General features: G+C 40.7%; 3 protein-coding genes across 3 annotated transcripts; 1 reads left to right on the top strand and 2 right to left on the bottom strand.

Annotated features, from left to right (window-relative positions):
- Positions 1-404: 404 nt before the first annotated feature.
- Positions 405-13631, top strand: LOC110049736 (uncharacterized). Its single transcript, XM_089276015.1, has 4 exons — positions 405-2339; positions 8246-10442; positions 11149-11180; positions 12252-13631. The coding sequence occupies exons 1-4, from the start codon at positions 2231-2233 to the stop codon at positions 12548-12550; spliced, it is 2637 nt and encodes an 878-aa protein (XP_089132141.1). The 5' UTR covers positions 405-2230; the 3' UTR covers positions 12551-13631.
- A 3890-nt stretch (positions 13632-17521) lies between these two features.
- LOC149101419 (uncharacterized) lies at positions 17522-18211 on the bottom strand. Its single transcript, XM_089275904.1, has one exon. It carries the CDS (start codon positions 18209-18211, stop codon positions 17522-17524), a length of 690 nt encoding a protein of 229 aa, XP_089132030.1.
- A 1763-nt stretch (positions 18212-19974) lies between these two features.
- On the bottom strand, positions 19975-21393 carry LOC149101418 (uncharacterized). The gene has a single exon (XM_089276305.1). It carries the CDS (start codon positions 21319-21321, stop codon positions 20860-20862), a length of 462 nt encoding a protein of 153 aa, XP_089132431.1. The 5' UTR covers positions 21322-21393; the 3' UTR covers positions 19975-20859.
- Between the last annotated feature and the right edge of the window lie 1506 nt (positions 21394-22899).

Genomic DNA, 22899 nt, shown 5'->3' with positions numbered 1-22899 from the left:
TGGTCTCTCGTTTTACGCATGCTCAGTTTCATCCTTTGCAAGACCCGCACTGATGACGTAACACTAAAGAGATCTGATTGGTCGTGGCTCGCGCGCGAAAATTTGTGACAGAGAGAAACGCCCGTCAGTGACCTACGTATCTGCGTGATAGTTACGTCATTAGAATTTGAGTCAGACGTTTCTGTAGCGGAACAGTACAGTGCACATTGAAAGACGGCTAGCTAAAATTTAAATATTGATAATTTAGAACTGTCAGTAAGCTGATTCCTCTCGGCTATCGTACACCTCCTTAGTATAAATTTCTTTGTCTCCCCGACGTTCCACTGCTTAAAACATAGATAGATAGATGGAGGGAGGGAGGGAGGGAGGGAGGGAGGGAGGGAGGGAGGGAGGGAGGGAGGGAGGGATAGATAGATAGAGACTTTATTAAGAATGTCATCAACCACCTAGCTGGGGAAAAACTCCCCTACTAATACGGGGACATAACAAAAACGAGTTAAATTAGAAGAAAATACTAACATTCAAGATAGCGGCCAAACATTTTGCGGAGAAATATTGACGGTCTTTTCTCGGTCACAAATTTTCGCGCTCGAGCCACGACCAATCAGATCTCTTTAGTGCTACGTCATCTAGCAGGCTTAGATTATCTAATGAAACGGAATAAGTAAGCCACTTGGGAGCTAAATTCAACTTTTACTGTGGGACCACACCGTATGTCTACCCTGTTAATACGACCACCTCTTCACTATGACACCATTTGTAGTCCATTTAGCTTAGTTCGACATGTTCGTATTTTATTAATGTTAGGGCAGCCACTATTTTATGACCCAAAGGTGGTCGCATTAGCGGGGTATGGTCTCGCCAACCATGAGTCTTTGAATGCAATATTTATTTCCTTCCATTGTTCTATTTCCATATGTATTGGTTGAGTCTGAAGTCTTTCCGGCCTTGGCTTTCGTAAGTTTTATTTTTGTACAAAGTAACCAAAGATTAGCTGTGACGTTTTTCTAAAAATAGCTTCGCTTGTATTACAAATTACGGGTAGCGAAGAAAATTACAATAGTGTAAGTTATATTGCTACTGAACTGAAATTCACTTCCCGTGGTTGACGATTTTCTTTATTGTCATCGACTGTCTGCATGACCAGGCATTGATAATGTAAGGAGAAATAAGAGGGTCCTAATGAAAGAGAAGGGGCCCAACCGAGTATCCCATATCCCGTAAAGTGGACTTAAGTTTTGGCCTAAATACCCTGTATCCCGTTATTTCCAGTTGAAAAAGTAAATGAGTTCCTACTCGATGTCCCGTTTTTATCTGATATAACCATCCCACATCCCATTAATTTTTCTTTAGATATCCCGAAAACCCCTAATAGGGCCTCGACATGGGGTGAGAGATTAATGGATGTCCGCTGACCAGCTGTGACGTCTTACAATCGTGATTAATATTAGTCGCTACAAATGCTGTGATCACGACTTAATTTTCTCCTCACAAAGGGAATCCTCTAGGTTCTAATTACATTAAGAGACAGAGCTCGAGAATTCTAACTGAACGTGGAGTCAGGGAATTCGCAAATACACAGGGAGAATTTGCCTCGCTACCTCGAGATTAAATTCCTTACAACTCGACGATTCCAGTATCAAATGATATATACTGTGCATGTTAAGATTTTAGCGTCAAACCTCCTTAATTTGGCGAGCGACAATACAGAGTTACGTACTTGAAGCTTTTCTTGCTGTGAGGCAGTGTTGGTTCCTGACAAACAAGGTCGAATATACTTACAATATACTGTAGAAATCTTGGAGTTGTAAAAATAAATTTATCTGATGAAAAATTTTCTAGCCAAATCAGAAGCCAATGAGATGAGATTGTGTTTGTTGTCACGTAGTCAGTTTGTTGTTTTCTTCGGAAAAGCAGCGGTCCGTAAATGAGAAAGTTGAAACATCGAGTAAACAATAACTTCACCAATAGATGTGTCAAGTGAAGTTTTCAATCAAATTGGCGATATTTAACGTATGAGTGATTTGTCGCGTCAAAGTGCGTCCATGTGCGCCAATCAGGTTGAAAGGACTTCATTCATTACGCCAGCATCACGGAAAGTATAACTTATTCACCGCTTTCTCATATCACACTACGTCAGTGCCTTTGAAACAGATCGAGCAGGACGATTCGCGTGGAAAGACCCTTCAACTGTGGAAATCAAACGCCAAATCTAATTAACGCTCGGATCATGAGGTCAGAAAGTGCCACAAAACTTAGCTGGCTGCTCTTTGTGATTTTATCCCAGGCAATAACAGTTACCTGTCAAAATGAAACTATTCCGACAACAAGTTCTGAAGGTAGGTTGCAAATGCACAGTATTTCAAAATCTGCATGTAAGTTTTAATATGTACTACATGTTTGCGTTTTAACTTGTCCTTGATTACGTAATTTATTTTTTCTGTTAACGTTCGCTCAAGTAAGTCATATGCAACCGAAAGTTGACTTTTGTTTGTACAAAATTAGCTGAGGCGCTTATAAGATCAATAAAAGGACAACACGGATACACTCGATAACTGGGTTGACATCTTTGTGAATGCAATTGCAATACTAATTACAACGAACTTATTAGGTTTATTCAATGCTGTAGCTTTGGTTTAGTCAAAAAAATTAAAATGGTTAAGTCAATGCATTTCTTTTTTTCAAACTTCTTCGTCAAACCTCTCTTTATAAATATTGGTTGAATAATTTAGAAAAGAGCCCTACACCAACGTTCTTGTTATATTTACAATATTACAACATAAAGTGCATTCTTTCAAGCTTAAGGTTGGCTATTGTTGTACCTTTAAGGGTCATTAAATCAACCGCAAACTTGTGCCAAAATAATTATTACTCAAAACCTTGAATAAAGCTTCTATGAGGAACATATTTTTACCATCTTTCACCTTAAATAATAAACTACAAGCAATCAACTGAGCATGCATATTTATAAAATCTCATAAAAACTGGAAATGATGTCATACAGCTTATTTGTTCTTCAAAAGAATACAAATAAAGAGGAACAATATTTAAAACAAGAACATTTTTTCTTACTTTCATTCAACAGTAGAAAGCGAAAAAATCACGCAAACTAGTCCTATAAAGTTACGGGATTTTCTTTGCTCTTTTCACACGGGCTGCTCACTAACAGCTACTTTCTTGTTGTATAAATTTTTAAATGTTTAAGACGAAATGTGTGATGCTCCTATCAGACAGTTTTCGAATTAATTTCTTAGGTCTCGTCCACATTACGTTGAAACGACTTCGTAACGACCGGGCACCGAATTGGTTGTTAATTCTTTCTCCTACGAAAAGTTCAAGAAAATTTTAAAACGGCTCTTTGTGGAGCCATTCAAAATGGCTCTTTTCAGAGCCACCGCAAAAACAAAAGTCTTGGTCTTCGTTTGCTCGAAGTTTTCAGAGGGAAACTGGTTATGAACCTCGGCAAACATGAAAGGAGCAAGCAAAGATGCCAAGATTTATGCTGAGAGGTCCAAGACCGGGCACAATCTTTTGGCTCAGAACGGAGTAAACAAATATTGTGTTTTATGCACGGTCAAGGCCAAAAAATTGAACAAAAACCTAAAACAAAGAAATTTGTCGGATTTCATAACCATTTCCCTCTATTAACTATGGTTTGCTTTGATTCTTTTGTCATTGTTTTTGCTGATGGAAATTATTTTCCACGATACACATTAAAAAGGATATATGGCTTTTCCAAAACAGAATACCTGGATCCTTTTATCATTTGACCTTAACTCCATTTTGACAAGGCAAACGTCACAGAAAGTAGCCTACAAGCCTGGCCTTGACAACCTTTTATATAATGATTTCTCCCGAGTACTTTTGCCCGAATCATCAGCGTTTTCTGAAACTGGTGGGGAATTGCACACCTCCCGCCCCCCCGGCTCGTACGCCTATGATCTTTTCAGTTTCTTCGATTACAAACAAAGCTACAGGCTTTGAATGTGCGTTTCACCGCCCTCTAAGATCTTTAGTCATTTATTTAAACCTTGCCAAAAAGAGCAAAATTAAACACCATTTAAAAATCTAGTTAATTATACCCATTAATGTATTCTAAGCACCGATCAATATTTATATCCTCGTTGTAATATCAAATGTCTCACAGACAGATTTATTATTCTTAATATTTTTGTTCTGAAGAGAAGTACAATGCATTATTATTTTAAAAAGAATTGCGTCGAGCGTTTTTTTGTGTGTGTGCAGGAAAATAAAGCGGAAACTTTTCAGTCCGAGCGCAATACCTAAATATTTCGTTTTCAAATGCAGTTATCTAGTATTATAAAATCTTGACAATTATGTAAAGGTAACAATTTTACGGGGGGGCGTTGGGATTTTCAGTTTTGCGGATTTTGCGAATTTTTGGTTCGGTTTTTCGCAATTAAAAACCGTGGTTTTTCGGTTTTGGTGTCTTGTGCCGGCGGTTTGCGAGTTTTCCCCAATTTAGTGTTTGTTTTTCGGTTTTTGTCAACAATAATGGCGGTTTTTCGGATTTTTCTGCCCTATGTATTTTATGGTTTAATTTTTCTGGTTTTGCCAAGGAAGTTACACCATGCAGTCGCGCGAAAACTGTAATTCCAAGGGACCTCTTGTATAACCTTCTACCCAGACTTTCTTTTAGAGGAATCCATGACAAGCGTAGTCTCTTTAGCAGCCGTTATTTGGGTCGTAACGGCTGCCAAGCAGACTAAGAAAAGCATAAGATAACATCAAAGCAAAAGACTATTTCTCAAATATCACGCAGCTGGGATAATATTTTGGGGACTTTGACCTTAGACTATGGACCATCGAGTTCAGTTCTATAGCTCACTGAATTGCGAGTTTTCTCTCTCCCCTTTTCGTTGCGGGAATAACATTGCGCTCACTCGCTCCGTTCACGTGAAATAACAGCAAAGGAGAGACTGTTTGTTTGGTTATAAAATAAAGAATTTTTGTTAAGTCCGGCTGCCATTGTGCCTACACAAATGAAATTCTGACAATGGCAATCAAAAAGCGACATCATAATGTGGCGTTTCTTTTAAACAAAAGTGAACTAAAATCATTTTATCGTGCAATTTTTTTCTAGCTTCCCATTGTTATAGGCCTGTGGAACCTATTTACAAAAGAAAAATAGGCAAGTTTTTAGGCTATGATGAGTTCTACACTAACGAGGGAATACGCAGAAAGAACTTCGGAAAGTAAAACAAGTTGACGCATAAAAAGTTAAATAACAGAAAGAGAGATTCTGAAGCCTACCAAAGCTTTGTCAGTGAGGGCTTTTATTTCGGTTTTTGGACGAAATTTATTGCGGTTTTTCGGTTTTAGGCGATGTTTGTGCGGTTTTAAAGACCTGGTCTGAGACTACAACATAACTTTTCATAACGAAGCCGGCAACGCTGTAATATTACTTTATGGACTTTATCGTAATTCACTGACACCCCTTTCACGCCAACTAAATATGTTTAATTAAACCAGGTTTTAAAAAATGAAAATCAGCAACAGAAAACTGGTAGACTGAATTTTACACATGGTTCTATTAAGCTCTGACGGGCTAATTTTATTTAATTTTAATTTAATTCATTTTCACTGCGCAAACATTTGTGCACAAATTATAAGCCATAATTAAGAAAACATACATTACTTTTACTACTAGGTCATTCATTATGCTAAATATTAAGTTGAGAAACCTCAGTTAGAAGGTTCTACGACGAAAAAGCTTTTAAACTGTGTTTAACTAAACACGTTTAGTTAAACACGTTTTTCACAACAACCGGCAACAAAATTACTTGACTAGTTACATGATTTATCGCCTGGGGTAACAGCACCTTTAATAGTCGATGTATTCAACACGCCATCATCCACTCAACTGGTCAATAAAATATCTCAGACGAAGTTTGAAGATCTTAAACTCTTCGATACATTAGAAATATTATAACTCTAGTACTAAGATACTAATCTAGCCGTAATTCCGGTGAAAGGTAAATTATCAACATGTACAGTGCACGTGCAAAACACGAAAAACGAACACGGATGACAAATATCTGTTTGTCATGGTTCTGTATCCTAAGGAGGTTAACCTAACCGGCATAGTTATAGAGGAGAATGTTATGAATCCCGACAAAGTTCTTTATTGTATGTCTTTATTAAGGAGCTTGAGCAAACCATGACGGCACTGGAACGAAAACGTCACTAAGCAAAATGTTTAATGAGCAGAACAATAAATATGCACCTCTGCAAAAGACAAGTTCTGTGTATTTTGGAGAACACAGGCCACGATGGCAAATTTCTGTTATTTCTTTTTGGAACTGACAGCTAGCATTACATTTTCAGTTTGAGCAAGTTTTCAGTTTGATTAGCGCAATAAGCACGGATTCAGACAGTTGCACAATGCAAAGGTACAATATAAATCCATTTTTCTCTAGACGTAGTCCCTGGGGTCGCAGTTGTCATTGCTTAAGGTTCCTATTCTCTTTATTGGCCTTGACCTTGCTCAAAACACAATTGTTGCTTACTATTCGGAGTGAGAAACAAACTAAAAGAAACGTTTTGGTTACGTAATTCATGACCACGAAGCAATAGATTGGAGACCTTCCAACGTATATGTTGGCATCTTTGTTTACTCCTTTGATGTTTGCCGGGCTTCATAACCATTGCACTCTATTAACTATGACCTAGCTTGCATGGCTATTACTGCAAAATACGTATAGAAACGTACTCTCAGGCTCCCGAAATGTAATGCCAATAACCTGTTTCGTCATATTTGTTCCAATGGATACCTCTTAAAGGAGCTCAGTCACGATTTGCGCATATTGAAAAGTTTAGCCTCAATTTTTCAAATTCGTCGTTTGTAATCCGTGTTATTCTTCTCCATCCTGAGCCATCCTTGTTCCTTTATGGTTTATCAATATCTCTTGGATGTTTTTCTATCTTATTAAACTGTTATTTTTAGGTTTCCTACCATTTAAAGGTAATTTTGTATGTGGCCAAAATAACTCAAAATACCGCGACTGAACTCCTTTAAACCCTTTGTAATCATAACCTTTGGTTAGTCACAGAATCATAGCATAAAAATCCTTCAAGCGACTGTCCGAGATGATTATCAAAAAATCCTTCTTCCCTTCTAAATTCCATATCATATCGCCAAGTGTCGCCAGCTAAGCAAATAAGATCCTACGGAGCCAAATGGAGCAGGAATTTTGGGGAAAAGTACACTGAACTGAAGAGGATCACAGTTCATCAAATTTGATTTTGTGACAGGATGTGTAGCATCAAAATTGCCATTCTGGTGAAGTTTTGTTTTTTCAGTCGTTATAGTTTCTTTTTACTTGCTATTTCTATGTTTTTCCCGTTTTTTTTCTTTCGGTAAGATATCGAAACACGTTTATAGCGAGCTCCATTTCCTCCAAGCTATACTTATTAAAACACGATATTTCCAGCCAGGACTTTGTCCCTTAATTCGACAGCTCAACATACTGCAGCCATTGTATTCAATTGTTGAAGCAATATAAATTACTAAGTGGGGCATTGAGAGCGATGTATGACATTTGCACACCGCAGATATTTTAACTAATATCGCATTCCCATTTCCATTACCGAGAGCGAAACATAAACAGGCTAACTGAAGCGCTATTCAGGGCTAACCTGAGTGATATTCATGTCAAGTGAGCGCGATTTAATCCTAAGTGCAGACTGCAATCTGCATATGTGATACAACGTCTCAAACCCATCTTTTTGGATAGTTTAAGAGTCGGTGTCGTACCTGCTGGGGTAGGGGACTAAGGGTTTTACTAAAAAGTTTGTTTTCAATTTGCAACATTCAGCTGAATATTTGTGTAAAGAACGAAATAAGAAACGCCTTCAATCCACCATGGTCTCACACTCGGCTAAGCTACCGCACCTCGCTTGGTAACCTTTACCACAAACTCGATATCAGCCCTACAGTCCCTTACAAACAACAAGCTATATTTTTGATCAAAAAGCTGACTTCAAAAACAACTGACAGCGTCTCTGATCTTCTAGTAAAATTAACGATTTTGATTTGACAGACAGTGCAATGCTGAAAACTGGTGTAATGCAAAGTTTGAAGTCTACCTTATTATGCAGTTACACAATTTATCTTTTCTTGAAATGAGTAAATGAATAAAGAAAGAACAAGCTCTCAAAGAAAAGTTCTTGCTTGAAGGGGCGCTTTTCGTTTTGAATTTCTAGCTTTCTGTCATCATTTTAGGATTTGAATCAACGGTTCCACCACACCATGGCACAAAACAACCAGCCTCGCAGCCACAGCCCATACTGATAAGCACAGATAATACCATTACTGCAGAAGTCTCAATAGCAGGCAGTAGCTCAGCGAAATTCAGACTAAAATCTGCTTCAACAACGAGAGCGACAGCAATACCAACGACAACTCAAGAGCATGAAATCGACGAAACAACAGGTCATTCAACAAGGTCACATACTACTTATTCTGAAACACGGGTGGTTGAACGTTTGCCGAATGAAAAGAGCTCAACACCAGTGCTGATTAAGATGTCACATCCGGTTGTTACGTCATCACCTATCGGAGAGATGACGTCACGGGAAGCCACTGAAGGTGTCCAGCAGGTGGAGACACCTAGAGATAAGTCCAGTTTGTCTACGTCATCTTTAATCAAAGACGTTATGAGATCGTCAGAGGCTTTGAAAATTGAGGCATCTTCTTTGCTCACTAAACAAGAAACAACATATACCTTACCATCATCTCAAGAAAAGCAAATTTTGTTTACTCAAACCAAGGAAAAATTGACAAGTTCCCTATTTACGGAAATCGAGTCATCCTCTGTCCTTGAACAAATTTTCTCTTCCGAGAACAAGGAAGAAATGACAACATTCAAAGTTTTAGAAATCACCGCATCCTCTATCGTTAAGGAAGAGGAAAGGTCCTCTCTGTCAGCAAAGCCAGTAAAGTCGACTTCGTCTTCAATTAAACGAACTTTGTCTACTCAAAGCATGGAAAAAATGACATCATCCAAAGTGTTAGAAATTGAGTCATCCCCTATTATAAAGGAAACTCCTTCTCTATTTATAAAACCAGCAGCGTCGAAAGAAAAAGAGTCTTCATCAAGACAAGTCTTGTCTTCTGAAGCCCAGGGGGAAATGACATCATCCAAACTAGTGACGTCACCTTCAATCGAGATGTCATCACATGACGAGAAAAGGACAGTACAAACTTTCACGTCCATAAAAATCAAACCTTCATCACTGGGACTGAAGGAAATGACGTCACTTCCTAAGACGATGATGACATCATCTCAGTTAGTGAAGACTACGACATCATCCAGAGCTCTCGAACCTGCATCAGTGAAAACTTTCTCCAACGCCTCAAAAGACGATAACCCATCAGAACATATAGACATTGCGACACCTCGAGATACTAAAACATTTACCTCTTCTAGAACTCTCATGCCCCAGGCTTTTGGAGCTTCAATTGTACGCAAACACCCATCGCAACAATTAGAATATATGAAGTCACCACCTCTAACGAAATTAATGTCATCATCACGGTTGCTGACGTCATCAGAAGCTATAAGATCTACACCACTCAAAACAACAACTGAACCCAAACATTTAGAGGATATGACGTCACTACAGTCAAAGAATACCATGACGTCATCACCAATGGGTACTCCAACACAAATCATGACGTCACCACAAGTCAACAAGGAAATGACATCATCTTTATCTCAGACTTCTTCACTTGAGAACACCAAGACATCATTACTGATAACTAATATTGTTACGTCATCTAAGTCAATAAATTTGACGTCATCTCAAACTATGATATCTACCTCCTTCAAAGAGGTGAATATCGCGATATCAGCTCTAATGTTATCTTCATCTCAAATTGCAGATATGATTACGTCATCTCATCCCAAGACTATGAAAGCCCTGACGTCGTCTGCTGCTGGGTCAACAGGGGAAAAACAGCCACCCACTACAGAAACGACGAAACACTTAGATATAGAAAAGACGACTACAACGACAAAACCTCTAACCACCCCTCAATTGCCTGAAGAAAAAACCACAACACCATCAGAAATGAACACTTCTGGAAAGAAATCAGTCGCCATGACAACGTCACACCCCACCCATCATCCTGTTCACCCTAGCGAACCCACGCACCATACTAAACCCGTCCACCCTGGCGATGCCACTCATCATGGAGACAAAAACGCCACAAACAAAACTCAAGATGGTCATGTGGTAAACCCCGGCTCGCATAGCACTATGGGATATCCCGATGAACCACCCGTGGTAGAAGCTTCCACCGATGAGAAAGATGATAACAGCTGGCAGATTTCAATTTATGTGGTTTGCGCATTGCTTATTGGGATGGTGTCGTTCGTGATAGTTATGGTTGTAAAAGGCAACCGTGAGTTGAAGAGGTAGGCCTTGTATTTGTCCTGAAACAAAATCATAAACCTCAAACTTTAAACTTCTTTCTTTTTACGCGTTATTTACAGAATTTACATCGGTATTATGAAATAAATATAAAAAGATAAAATGTACTTGGTAATGAGAGCACTGGCCTTGGCTTTCGAGCTGGTTACCACCATGTTAAGCTAAATGCAGTAGAATAAAGTGCAATACAAAAAAAAAAACATTACAGAAAATACATTACAGAAAAATATATATACATTACATAGCTATAAGTGACTATTATTAACTTATGCTGCTTCTTAGAGAAATTTCATCGTAAGTTTTTTAGAGAAGGCTGTGATGTGGGGTTCTTTCATAACTGATATTTCCGACTGGGTAGTGGCTGGGGTGAGGGGGGTGGGGTGAGTAACAAGTCATCACAACACTGAAGCATAGAACTCTGAAGCATATTCTTTCTTAGGTCAAGCGTTATTGATTCCTAAAGTCTTGAATACCAACGCTCTATCTATATCCTTAGCCTTACATTAGTTGCAGCACTCACAGTGTGTCAAACATTTAGATTACCAACTTATATGGCCTGCGCAACTGTTCAGTTATTTCAATTTTCAAAAAAAGCTAATTCGGTTTTGATCTGTTGACCACTAGAGCACTCAGAAGAATTCTTGAAATTAATTAAGAAGACACAATTTTACGTCAATTTTTATTTTTCAGAAGAGCAAGTCTCAGGAAGCGAAAACGTCCAGGTAAAGGCTATAAATTAGCCACTTAATATAAGTGTGGTGTACGAGGATTTATAAGAATGAAGATGTCCTTGGCCATTATTGACAACGTCAAATACGTCAGTTGAATGTTAATGCGCAGCAATGGCTTATCTGAACGGCAAACAGTCGAAACCTTCATCGCTGTTATTGACCTAAAATTTCAAGGGGGGGAGGGGACGGTATTCTACAATTTTGGCTCCAGGGTGGGGTCCAACCCATTACCCTTTTGTATACCATTTTGATGGAACAGGTACCCCTTTCGTATACCTGTAATTGAAAAAGGTATTCCATTCACGTGCTTTCATAACCTGCCAATATTATAAGTAGATGGCCTAAAAAGGACATCTTCTTCTCACTTTTATGTAATCCTCAATAAATGAAATCAAACAGCTATAAGATGCGTCTGTTCGAAATATTTTAATTAAAGGCCTTTTCAAATAACTAAATGACAGATTTCTCTACCCTTTCATACACCTCAGCTTGTGAAATCGCTACCCTTTTATATACCCGATGCCTGAAAAAGGTGCCCTTTATTTCGGGCGGAGCCTCCCCTCACAGGGAGTACCCCCGGGCCTAAAATGAGGGTAGGTTTACCTTAGCGACTCAAAGTTGTTGTTTTACTAGAGTCAGTTTTAATCCCAACGTCGTGTTATGTTTCCTGTGAACCATCGTAATCGAGAGGGTCTCAACGGGTGCCAAGGCTTGAATGAGAATTTAGCTGTTTACCAGCAAATGAGACCAACGGTAATACGCTCTCAAATAAGGGCTGCGGAGTCTCAGAAGCCTTAACAGTTAAAAACTTAGTCTTCTACTATAATAATAATAATAATAATAATAATAATAATAATCACTTTGTTTAAGTATCGATGTATTTAGCATGTATTTAGCACTACTCCTTCACATCCATCGTAAGCTTGTTTTGAAAAGACAAAACCGGCAAATCTCACTGTGTTTCAAAGTCGGTCTTTCTCTAAATAATTTATTTTCGGCCTGTGTCTTCCGTGACAGTTATTGTTTTGTACAACTACGTTACATTTTGTGATTTGCTTTTAGTTGCTCGAAAGGATAACGCTTTTGTGCTCAAAATGACCAAAACGGAGGAAGCAAAGACGACTCGTGGCGCAGAAAAGAAAAAGGAAGAAAAACGACTCAGCATGCATAGCCGAGCAGGCACTGAAGAATCGATTCCCCTTTTACAATTGCACATAGGAGATGGTGAACATCCTGTGCTTAGTAAAAAGAGCGAGGCACAGGAAACCCAGCCTGACGAGCCATCCACTTCTTACAAAGATTCAAAGCCACTTATTGAAGAAAACGCAAACACTGTGGATAGCCCTGGAACTTTTATTTAAAAAGCGAATTGATAAATAGGCCATTTTACAGTTGTGTGCTTAGTTACCTGGCCTACAAATGCAAGCGAGGCTGGAGGTGACCCTACCTTGCTTTGATACAGACCGCTCTTCTTTTCTCATTTAAATGCCAACTAATTAGCATAACGACAACTTGATCGAGGTGAGATCTTTATCAAAACAAGGTCACCTGCAGCCTCGTTGCCGTTCAAAGGCCAGGTCACTGATCAGACAACTGTAAAATGGTCTATTCTTAAGCTCTTTTCTTGTATCTATTGTTAATGACAACTACTGAGCATGCAGGTGTCCATGGAGCAGTTATGGTCTGTCTTTGTGATTTGCATATACTTACGAGTTGCCATGGCAGACCATAACTTGACGAGCTATTGTTTTTGATCTCAGCTATATTTAGCAACAAATTGAATGGTTCTGATTGGTCATTTCTGCTCCTGCTTTCTCCTGATTTTCGCTCTACTAGTCACTTGTAAAATTGTACAATGTTCAATTATCTGTTTTACCAAAGTTAAAGGATGACTGCACTGAGATGGTAATGAATATTCGGTTTCAATTGTTTGATTCAAAATTATGTTAAATTTTGTCTTGTGAACTGTTGGGAAATATTTGTAATAAGTAGCGCAACCCCTTCCAGGCGTTCAGTTAGTTGGGGCGCAGTGTAAAAAACGGCTAGCGAAAAAATAGAGGAGAAGCGCCGCAGTTCTCTCCTTTTTTTTTGCTCGCCGTTTTTCGCGCTGCGCCCCAACTAACTGAACGTCTGGAAGGCGCTATATGTAGTGATGATGATGTTGTTGTAACTTATTGTGTTTAATTATCGAGTTTCCTAGAACATACTTATTATTATTTTTTTCTTTTTAATTTTTTATCTGGTTTTAACTTAAAACGTAATCTACATACACTCCGTTGAATCTGATTTGTCCAAAAGGCGCGCGTATCGCGAAATATGAATTTGTCTAAATTCGACTGAATTAAATTTTGTATGAATTCCAGGGCAGAGAAGGCGTACACGGAAAAACCTTAATGGACCAACTGTTTTCTTTTCCACTAATAAATTTAGTCTTAGAATTAATGTGAAGTCTTCAATATGTTTGCGCAGACTCGTACAGAGCAATTTTCAAGTTAGCAATTTGGTGTTAAAGGAGCTACGTCACGGTTATCACATCTTGAAAAGTTTAGCCTAAATTTTTTTAAATTCGTCGTTTGTAATCCGTAATAATCTTCTTAATCCATCCTTGTTCTTTTATGCACATACCTATATGGCCCATACAGGAGCTTGGGCCCATATAAGGGAGTACTATCCTGAGCCCATATAAGGGAGTACTATCCCCCGGGAATGTATATCCGGGATCTTAGTATAGAAGTTCAGCTAGTCTTCAGCAAGCACTTATTTATCAATTCTCTGAACGAGTTCAGACTAAAACCTACATTACTCTAGCGAGCAGCTATTTTACTAATCAGTGAACTACAAGCTTCAATATTTCTAGGTAAAGAAATGATCTGTAGACTTGTTTGGGTTTACAAACCTAGCCCCCGACCTAACTTTGGAGTATGCCAGACAGGCATTAGCTGGCTTGACAAAGTCAATCTAACAACACTGAATATATGCACGCCAATACTTGAAAATTAAGATCGAAAGTCCAATGAAAGGTCTGCAAGGAAGAACCTAGAACAAGTTAAGTTTCACTGCGCCTTTCAGTAACATGCGGACTCTAAAATTTATAGCTCAACCAACAAATGCTTTTTTCGCTACCGTCAATCAAATGTTCGGCGGCTCCTCCCAGCTTCCGACTACTGCCGAGCGCGCGATAATCAAATCAAATCGTCGAGCACAGTTCAGACAACATAGTCGGAAGCTGGGAGGAGCCGCCGAGCATTTAATTGACGGTAGCGAAAAACGCATTTGTCGGTTGAGTCCGCATGTTATTGAAAGGCGCAGTAAGCAGCACGAAACCGGCTAAAACTGGAACTCTGAAGCTCAAACCAAGAATTCCCATGCATGCCTACTGTAGGAACTGTAACGAAAGGAGTTCCGTGCGGAACTGCGCGGTTAGGGACGGATATGGACCATCAGCTTGGGTGCTGTTGAATATACACGAATAACGGGTGGACGAACTTGACTTGGGGAAATCTCGGAAGAGCATAGGCTCGCTGCACGGCACTCATTACTCAATGCCAAAGGTATAGGGTCGTCTCTCTTCAGCCGGACGGTGAATGAGCAAGGACTCTCAAAGATCTGGAACTCTCTTGTCTTCTTTATCGTAGATTATAATATAGATAGGACCCTGCGCGTGCTCTGATTGGTCAAAAACCCATGTTTTATTTAACAAATGTAGAAAACATGAACTGCAGGCGAGTGTTTCCTACATTTCTCGTGTGTAATTAGCTTTATTTTTTCGCTTTTTTCTTTGTTGACACTGTAAATTATCCGTAGAAAAACACAAAACCATGCTATGAAATGCGACACCTCGAAAACCCCACCAAACGGAACAAACTTGATTCTTACTTTATTTTACGCCGGCAAGAAATTTCAAGTATAGCGATACTCTTTATAAATATCTAGTCCTGTATTAAGGTCAAAAATTAAGCAAAAAACAAATAGATGAAGGCTAACTGTCAGTTGTATGTAGCCAGATCGGTTATGATCTGTTGACAGCGAATCGACAATCTTCAAAAACGGCATAATATTATTCCTTTTAGGCGTTTAAAACAAATTCATGTTCATTGCTTTTATGGCCCGATTTAATCAGGGTTATATGGAGACCGAATCATTTGGATTGGGAGTAATCCAAATAATATGCTGTGTCATTTCCTGTTAGATTGGGACTATTTATCCAGGGGTGGGGGCGCTCCCTTATATGAGCTATAAAGGTATGTGTGGCTCTAAGGGGTATAGTTTTTGAACCACTTTGGTGTGTAATAGGGTATGGTTTGTGCACTCTGGACTTGGATTGGGGATGCTTTAAGAAGATGCTACTCAAACTATGCTTACGTCTACCGTGCACCTGCCGCAACGGCTTGTCACACTCTGAAATGGGGTATCGAAGTTTGGGTCGGGTGTGTCTGAAACAGGGAAGGGGAAATTGCACATTTTGGTTTTAAATAGGGCAAGGGTTTCACGAAGCTCGCCGCACAACCCCACCCAATTTTTCTAGGAGTATCCCCATGGTATTTTTACACCATCTAGGTCTAAGATCATTGAGCTCTTACTAACGGTATTGCCATCAAAGAGAGTGTGAGATGCGGTATTTGACTTACACCCGTTCTTGAGTTCCTTCCAGGGAGGAGTAGAAATACTCCTAGTCACTTCATGCTACAGAAACCGGGATAAGCTCCTGCTTGATGAGCTACTTGGCTCTTATGCAGACTTTGGTGGTTTCAGATCAGATATAGACTTCATTTTCAGTTTTTCTGCCTGAAAACCCCCATCTAAAATGCGCATTGTAGAAAACCTCCTACCCCGGAACCTTTTGAAATAGAACTACGATTCGGAGTACAGTTCGGCTACTTTTGAAAAAGATCCTAAATAGTACATGACATGAAGTTATTATAATCAAAATCTGATTTCTCTTGTCAACATCGATGCATTGTTAAGTATTCAGGTAATGAGAATAAAGAAAATCATCAACAAAGGAATATTGTCCTGATGAAACACAAAATCCTCAGAAGTAAGATCTAAGGTTTAGGTGCTTATCCCTTTTTCAAAAGGTCTTCCATGCATTCTTTATACTTGGACCTCAGCTCTGGGTCTCTTGGTAGGCGTCGTTTTAGCAGCTTGAGGCGGTGGTCGACCACCGACCTATTGTTCTCTAAACAAGGAGGGTCGTTCCTCCAGGGTAGGGCAAGCTCATAGTGGCCATTTTCCAGAGATGATAGAGTCCCTCATTAACTCCATGACGTGCTTATCGTTAGCGGACATCGATCTAGCTTCACTGTATGCAGAGTCGTTGAATTCCATATCACAGTAACTCTGAAACTGTTCATTTAGCCGCAGGTCGGCCTAAATGAAGTTAGCAGTGCGAGTGTTAGCGTTCGTAACCTTGCCTAGTGGACCATTAACCACCCAACCGAGGGTGGTTCTTGTAGCGTAAGGTCCTCCATTCTGACTTGGAATAACCTGCTTAGGCTCAAGGATTTCTGGGGCGTCGCTGCCAATGAGCAAGCCGACATCCGCATCTATATGGGGGATCTTCACTTCGGAGAGGTATCGCCACTTTTCGACATCTTGTTGGTTTGCGACACTTTCGGTAGCAACAGGCAGACTTGGTCTTGTGAACAGGACTGGGAGCTCGAAGAGATTCTTCTCATCCAAGTCCAGTACTTCTAAACTTACAACCCGACAATCGGTTTTGCTGTTCTCCCTTTCCATAGTCGTTAATGACACCGTGGTCTTTTTTCCTGACAAGTTCAGTTCTTTTGCTGTAGCTTCTCTGAACAGAAAGATGCGTTGGAGCCATTGTCCAGAAATGGGTAGGTTTGAATCATCCGATAAGAGCCCTTTGCTTTCACTTTAATTGGCAAGGTAGCGAGACCGGTTGCGGATGCTTGATTTTGTTTGCTGTGTGGTCCTAAAGCTTCACTTCTTTCATCAGCAAAGCCGTTGTGAACCCTCTGATTGTCCAGTAGCTGTGTAGCCCCTGTACCACTGGCTACCCTAGCTCCGGAAGCCGGAAGCGATATTAGCAGTTGTCAGTCATTCTTTGGCTGCAAGAAGGAGGAGTGTTTGGTGTAGACATTGCAACCAGTTACACGACAGAAGCTTTCTTTCGGACAAGAGTTGGAGAAGTAGCCAGGCACAAGGTAGTTATCGCAAATGTTTTTGGAGCGGACAAAGTTAAATCTGTCTTTCAAAGACCTCTATTTAAACTCATCGCAATGGGACAGTCAATGCTGGGCATTACAGAGAGGGCATTTTTGGTTATAACCGTTAACTGGTGTGTGGGTTCCTGCTGAAAGACCGCGTCAATGGCGAAGTTTGGACACCTTAGGGGGTGGCTTCTTTCTGAACTTCGATCCCCTGGGAGGTACTGGGTTGTCCTTTGTAACATTTCCAAAGATGGCGAGTGTGGCAGCACGAGCCTTTGAGGTAACGAAACCATCTATGTCTTCTATTGTAATTTCCCGTTCTTCCGCTTCGGTGATCCTGTCTGCGACGTCACGCCACTTCAGTTTCAATCCATATGGCAGCCTGTTAACGATCACTTTCAGGGTATCTGGATTCTCCTTTTTGCTAATATAGCCGATTTCCCTTTGAGTATTCTTGTAGCCAGTGAGCAGAAACGAGAACCGCCGTAGTGCAGAGTTGTCCTCTGCTTTAATGGGTGGTCCCTTTTTTAACTTGTTGACGTAAGCAGTAGCAATCCAGTAGCTTTGACCGTATCGTTTCTTAAGTAGACTTCTAGCTTCCTGATATCCTTCCTCAGGTTTCATAGATAAACAGCTGGACACCAACTCTTGCTCTTCTTCGGATGTATATTGTACCAGATGGTATAATCTTGCGCTATCACTGGTGGTTTTGCTTTCGATTACGTTTTGGAAGGTTCGTATGAATCCCCAGTACTCGATAGGGTCTCCGCTGAAAGTACGTACCTCTGGTTGAGGGAGTGTCAGGGCAAGTCTGCTCTCTTGTTGTCGCTGAAGTAACTGTTGCATCACGGAATTCAGCTGGTTTTAATGAGCTAACAAACTTTCGTGAAACGTGTCGGACGGACCACGTTCCTCTTTCGCACGTTCCTCTTTAACGAAGCAGATAAGAAAAGATGGCTTAACTACTGAGTTCAGGTCATCGCATGGCCAACTGTCGGCATTCGGAATAAGAGGTTTGCTAACTTTAGGAACTTCACTATCGCTATGGGAGTACGTAGGTCGGTTGACAGCTGGAGCTAAAGAGGTAGGGGTTGCCTCGCGATCTGCCTCTGCTTCTACGTTGACCAACTCCTCAGCTCGTGCCTTTCCAATTTCTGTTTGGAATTCCAAAGATGTTCTTCGTTGCTGGAGGCTTAGCTCTTCCTTTTGGAGGGCGTGGAACCTTTCAAGGCTGGCGGCTTCGGCTTGTAAAGCTGCTCGTGTAGCGGCGGTCTTCGTCTTAGCGGCTGAAATTGAACTCGCGCGGGAACCAACTGCAATCGACGAACGTTTTCTCGAGCGGCCTGATGACTTTCAATTGGCACGAGAACCGGCGTTGCTAATTGAATCCTTAGGATGGAACTCTTTTGAGGCTGTAGCAATCTTGTTTCGATAGCTGTCGACGAGATTCAGTTACCAACATCACGTGCCAAATCCGTTCCTAGACTTCCTAACGGAAAACTGCTGCGTTAAAATAATCATTGGACTCTCATTTCGTTTGCGTCACGAAGTTGAGAATGATAAGCGGCATGGGCATCCTCAGAGGAACTCTTGGAAGAATTGTTTGAATTCTTCGATTCTGCCCTTTACTAGATCGTAATAATTGTTAGACTTCAGCATCAACCTTTTTATTTCGTTTTGGGCCTTAGTAAGAATTCCCTTCTTAGAACTTCTGCTCCTTGTGAGCTGTAGGAGTTTTTCGGATCGAACCCCGTCCCAGTCGAGAGTAACATTTTCTTGCCTAGCCTGCAGAACAGGCGCATTAGCGGGGCAGAGGGCAAAACGCGATACGCGAGCGCGAAGCGCGAGAAGGAACAAAAAAAGGATTTTTTCGTCTTGCGCTTCGCGCTCGTGTATCGCGTTTGTCCACGCGCGTGTTGTGGAACGTGATAGCTTATTGCATAACTTGAACACGTGTCAGGTGACGTGTTTCAAGCCAGTCTTCGGAAAGGTGAAAATCCAAGGATAACTGATGAATAACGCGAGACTTCACGGCAAATTTGAACTGATGTGGCTTTCCGAAGGCTTTGGCTGGGCTACCTAACGTAACAATTCAAACACGTGTTGTTCACTTCAAGTTATGCAATAAGCTATTCCCTATGGGACCACATATAGCTATATAGCCAATAAAAGGGAATAGTACCTCCGGGAATGTATATGCGGATCATGCTAGAGAGGATGGGTCGTCGAGGGTTTCAAATAACAAGAATAACGATTATAGAGTACACTGTTCTGTCTGGCACGTCGAGACACGCATAATATCAACTTGCGCTGTCGCTGCACCATCAATAAAGTACTTCGTATTTCTGTTTTGTGAGTTTATACACTTCCAGTGTTCTGCAGAACTATTACTTAAGGCTGGTTTCCATATGATCGCAGACGATCGCAGACGATCGCGGATCGCAAATCGCAGATCGCAGACGATCGCAAAGAGAGTTGTTTCCATATAATCGCAGACGATCGCAAGCGATCGCAGAGTCGAATGTTGCATACATTTCGGACAGCGGAACTGTCAAAATTACACGCACGTTGTGCTGGCGGGAAAATCGCAGCAAACAATATGGCGGACGTCGAGGAGGAAATTTTGCTGCAAGCAAATTTATTTCTTCTTTTCATCAAGCTATTTTGAAATTCCCTTGGCAGTGGATCTCGCCCCGATCCAGAGGATAGCGTTTTCAATCGCTTCAGATAACGACCATACGCAGTTCTTATGTTGCGGAATTTGACCTCTGCCTCAGCCGCCGATAAATTAAATTTCTCTCCGATTTTTTCCCAGCAGTTAGCCTTTTTGTCTTTGTCTTTGAAATCTTTACTGTTACGGTGGTAAACGCACTGATATCGCACAACTTCCTCCATAAATTTCTCGTTACTAACGTTACCTTTTTCAACGCCAGCCATGTTTACAACAAATAAGCGGTTGCTTTGTTGCAAAGAAGCGTTGAATCATGGGTCGGAATTCAAAATATTATGGGATACGTTTCGATCGCAGATCGCAGAACTTTGGTTTCCATATGATCGCACGATCGCAATTGATCGCAGACGATCGCAGACGATCGCAGAATTTTTTGCGATCTGCGATCCGCGATCCGCGATCGTCTGCGATCATATGGAAACCAGCCTTTATAGTGAATCTTCAGTCTAAATTACAGCTTATGTTAACTTTAACACTATAGAAACAAGGTAACACGCTGGCTACCGGCTAGACTGCATTTGCTTGTACACAGTGTTATTCAGACTGTTCAGACAGTTCTTATTGTTTCTCTAGCTACATTCCATGTTTAACAAGTTCTTACAGTAAACATTTTCCTGTTATCAAAAGGTAGACTAAGGTAGCCATGATGAAATTGCCTTTAACATTCTATTAAAATTAGCTAAAGTTCATCAGATATTCTAAGATTCTAGGACTGCGTATACACGAGTAGAAAAAATCACCTTGAAGAGAACTTATTGGACAATCAGTTGTTTCCCTGAAGTTCATCGATCTTTTGGTTAACTATATCCATTTGTTGAATAGTTAGACCAGCCATTCGTTGGATGAGGTCAGCCACCCTATCCTGCTTGCGGTTCAAAGCCCGTAACTCTTCCCTTACATTACCCTGCTCGTTGTCGCCAAACCATGGATTGTCAAAATCGGTTGCATTGACCGCGTTGAATGCATTCCTGGTGGTCACCTGGTCGAATGCAATGACGAACGCTCCTTTGGGGACAGTTCTGTTCCTTCTGTTGTTGTTTTCCCAACACACGACACGAAGATTACTGCCGTTCTTGTAGCCGAAGCCGTAGTGAAATCCTAGACCTCTGTCCAGAAAACATACAAGCGTTCGGGACGCAATTTCTTCTTGGCCAGAGAGCCTAACGCCATTCCCTATTTCTTGAATAGCAGGGGCTAGGACATGGAACAGGTTCAGATCATCCATTACGTGCGCCTTTGAATGAGGACTAGTGAGCGATTTTCGATTTGACTCAGAGCCGAAACTAGTGAATTCATAATGTCTTTTATTTTGTGTAAGTTGATCTCTGATTGGTTAAAATGTCTCACACCACTTGCTCTATCCAATGAAATATCGAAATATCGAAACACAAACATTGCTGCTCACTTCATTATATTACTCAGTTTGTTCCCAGTCTACAAGTAACGTTCTTATTCTCCTCTCAAGAGAAACAGTGAAATCACCTGAACGTTCAGTTTATAAGTTCATCAGACATTACCAGATAGTCTGACAGCCCAGAAGCTCTCCGAAAGGAATCACAACTTTTGCTCGCCATTAACCGTAAAGGACAGTTGTTGTCTTCCAATTCAAGACTTTGAGCACGTGCTTCTTCTCGCTATATCTTCTTGCACTTGCAGGTGATATTTCCTCGGCTCTTTCAACAAGTATTTTTACTATCGAACGTTTTTTGTGGCGTTTGTTTGTATGCGACTGAGTATCAAACTTTTCGGTAGTGATATCTCGCATCTTCCTAGAAGTCCAGAGAGTCTTCAGCAAGCGCCTATTTATCAGTTTTAGAGTGAGTTCAGACTTGCATAGTTACTCTAGGAGACAGCTATTTTCTTAGTTACTGAACTACATGCTTCAATATTCTTCGGCCCAGTTCAGACGTCGTGCTTCCGCCGTGCCGAACTTAATTGCAATTTGGTTCGACTGTGGCACGGCAGGAAAACAACTCTGATTCGGACGTCGTGCCAAAGTCAAATCAAATTCAGAATTTACTGATACCTCGTAACAGTTCTCCTCCTAACTCCCCGTGGGAACGCAATCCCGCCAAATTATATTAATACAATTTATGAATTTTGTTTGGCGCGAGAGAAGCACGACGTTTGCATCGCCGCCGTGCCATAGTCGTATAGTAAGGCAGAGCTTGGGGAACTTAATTGCTTGCCGAACTTAATTCAGAAGTTTTGTCGAGAATATGATTACGTAATAAGGGTGTGACGCTGTTAATATTTACTTATAACTGACAAGAGACAAAAGAAGAGATCTTTTTTTGTACACGTGGGATCGAGTTGAACGAGCGAGTAATGAAAAGTGTATATCGAGAGTGATTAGTGTTGAGCTTGATGTAAGCCTGTATTGAGAAATTAATCAGAGCATTAAAGCAATTCACAACACAAGTGGCACCTCCGACGGGACAAGACGAAAGTGAGAGTGCTCGAACAAGAGCAAGAATCCGACCCGAGCAAATATGACGGAGGAGCAAATAGCAGAGTTGGACACCAAAGTTAAAATGCTTTACTTCAAACTCAACCAAACCGACGAGATAGTGGAGAAACGAGAACGACAATCTTTAGAGCGCCACCAATTATCGATTACAAGTATTGTTAGTGCAGTGGATACGCTTAAGTCCGAAGTAGAGGAAAAGAAGGTCACAAAGGGAGAGAGCGAGGACGCGATAAAAACATGGAGCGGAGAAATCGAAAAACACCTCGAGAAGGCCGACCAAGCAACAAACACAGTTCAATCCACAATCCAAGCGATAGATATGGAGGAGCAGGA

Source organism: Orbicella faveolata, unplaced genomic scaffold, assembly GCF_042242905.1.
Source record: "Orbicella faveolata isolate gen_17 unplaced genomic scaffold, um_ofav_v1 contig_4, whole genome shotgun sequence".
Taxonomy (NCBI): Eukaryota; Metazoa; Cnidaria; class Anthozoa; order Scleractinia; family Merulinidae; genus Orbicella; species Orbicella faveolata.
The sequence above is the reverse complement of the archived record's forward strand: the minus strand, read 5'-3'. Positions and strand labels throughout refer to the sequence as shown.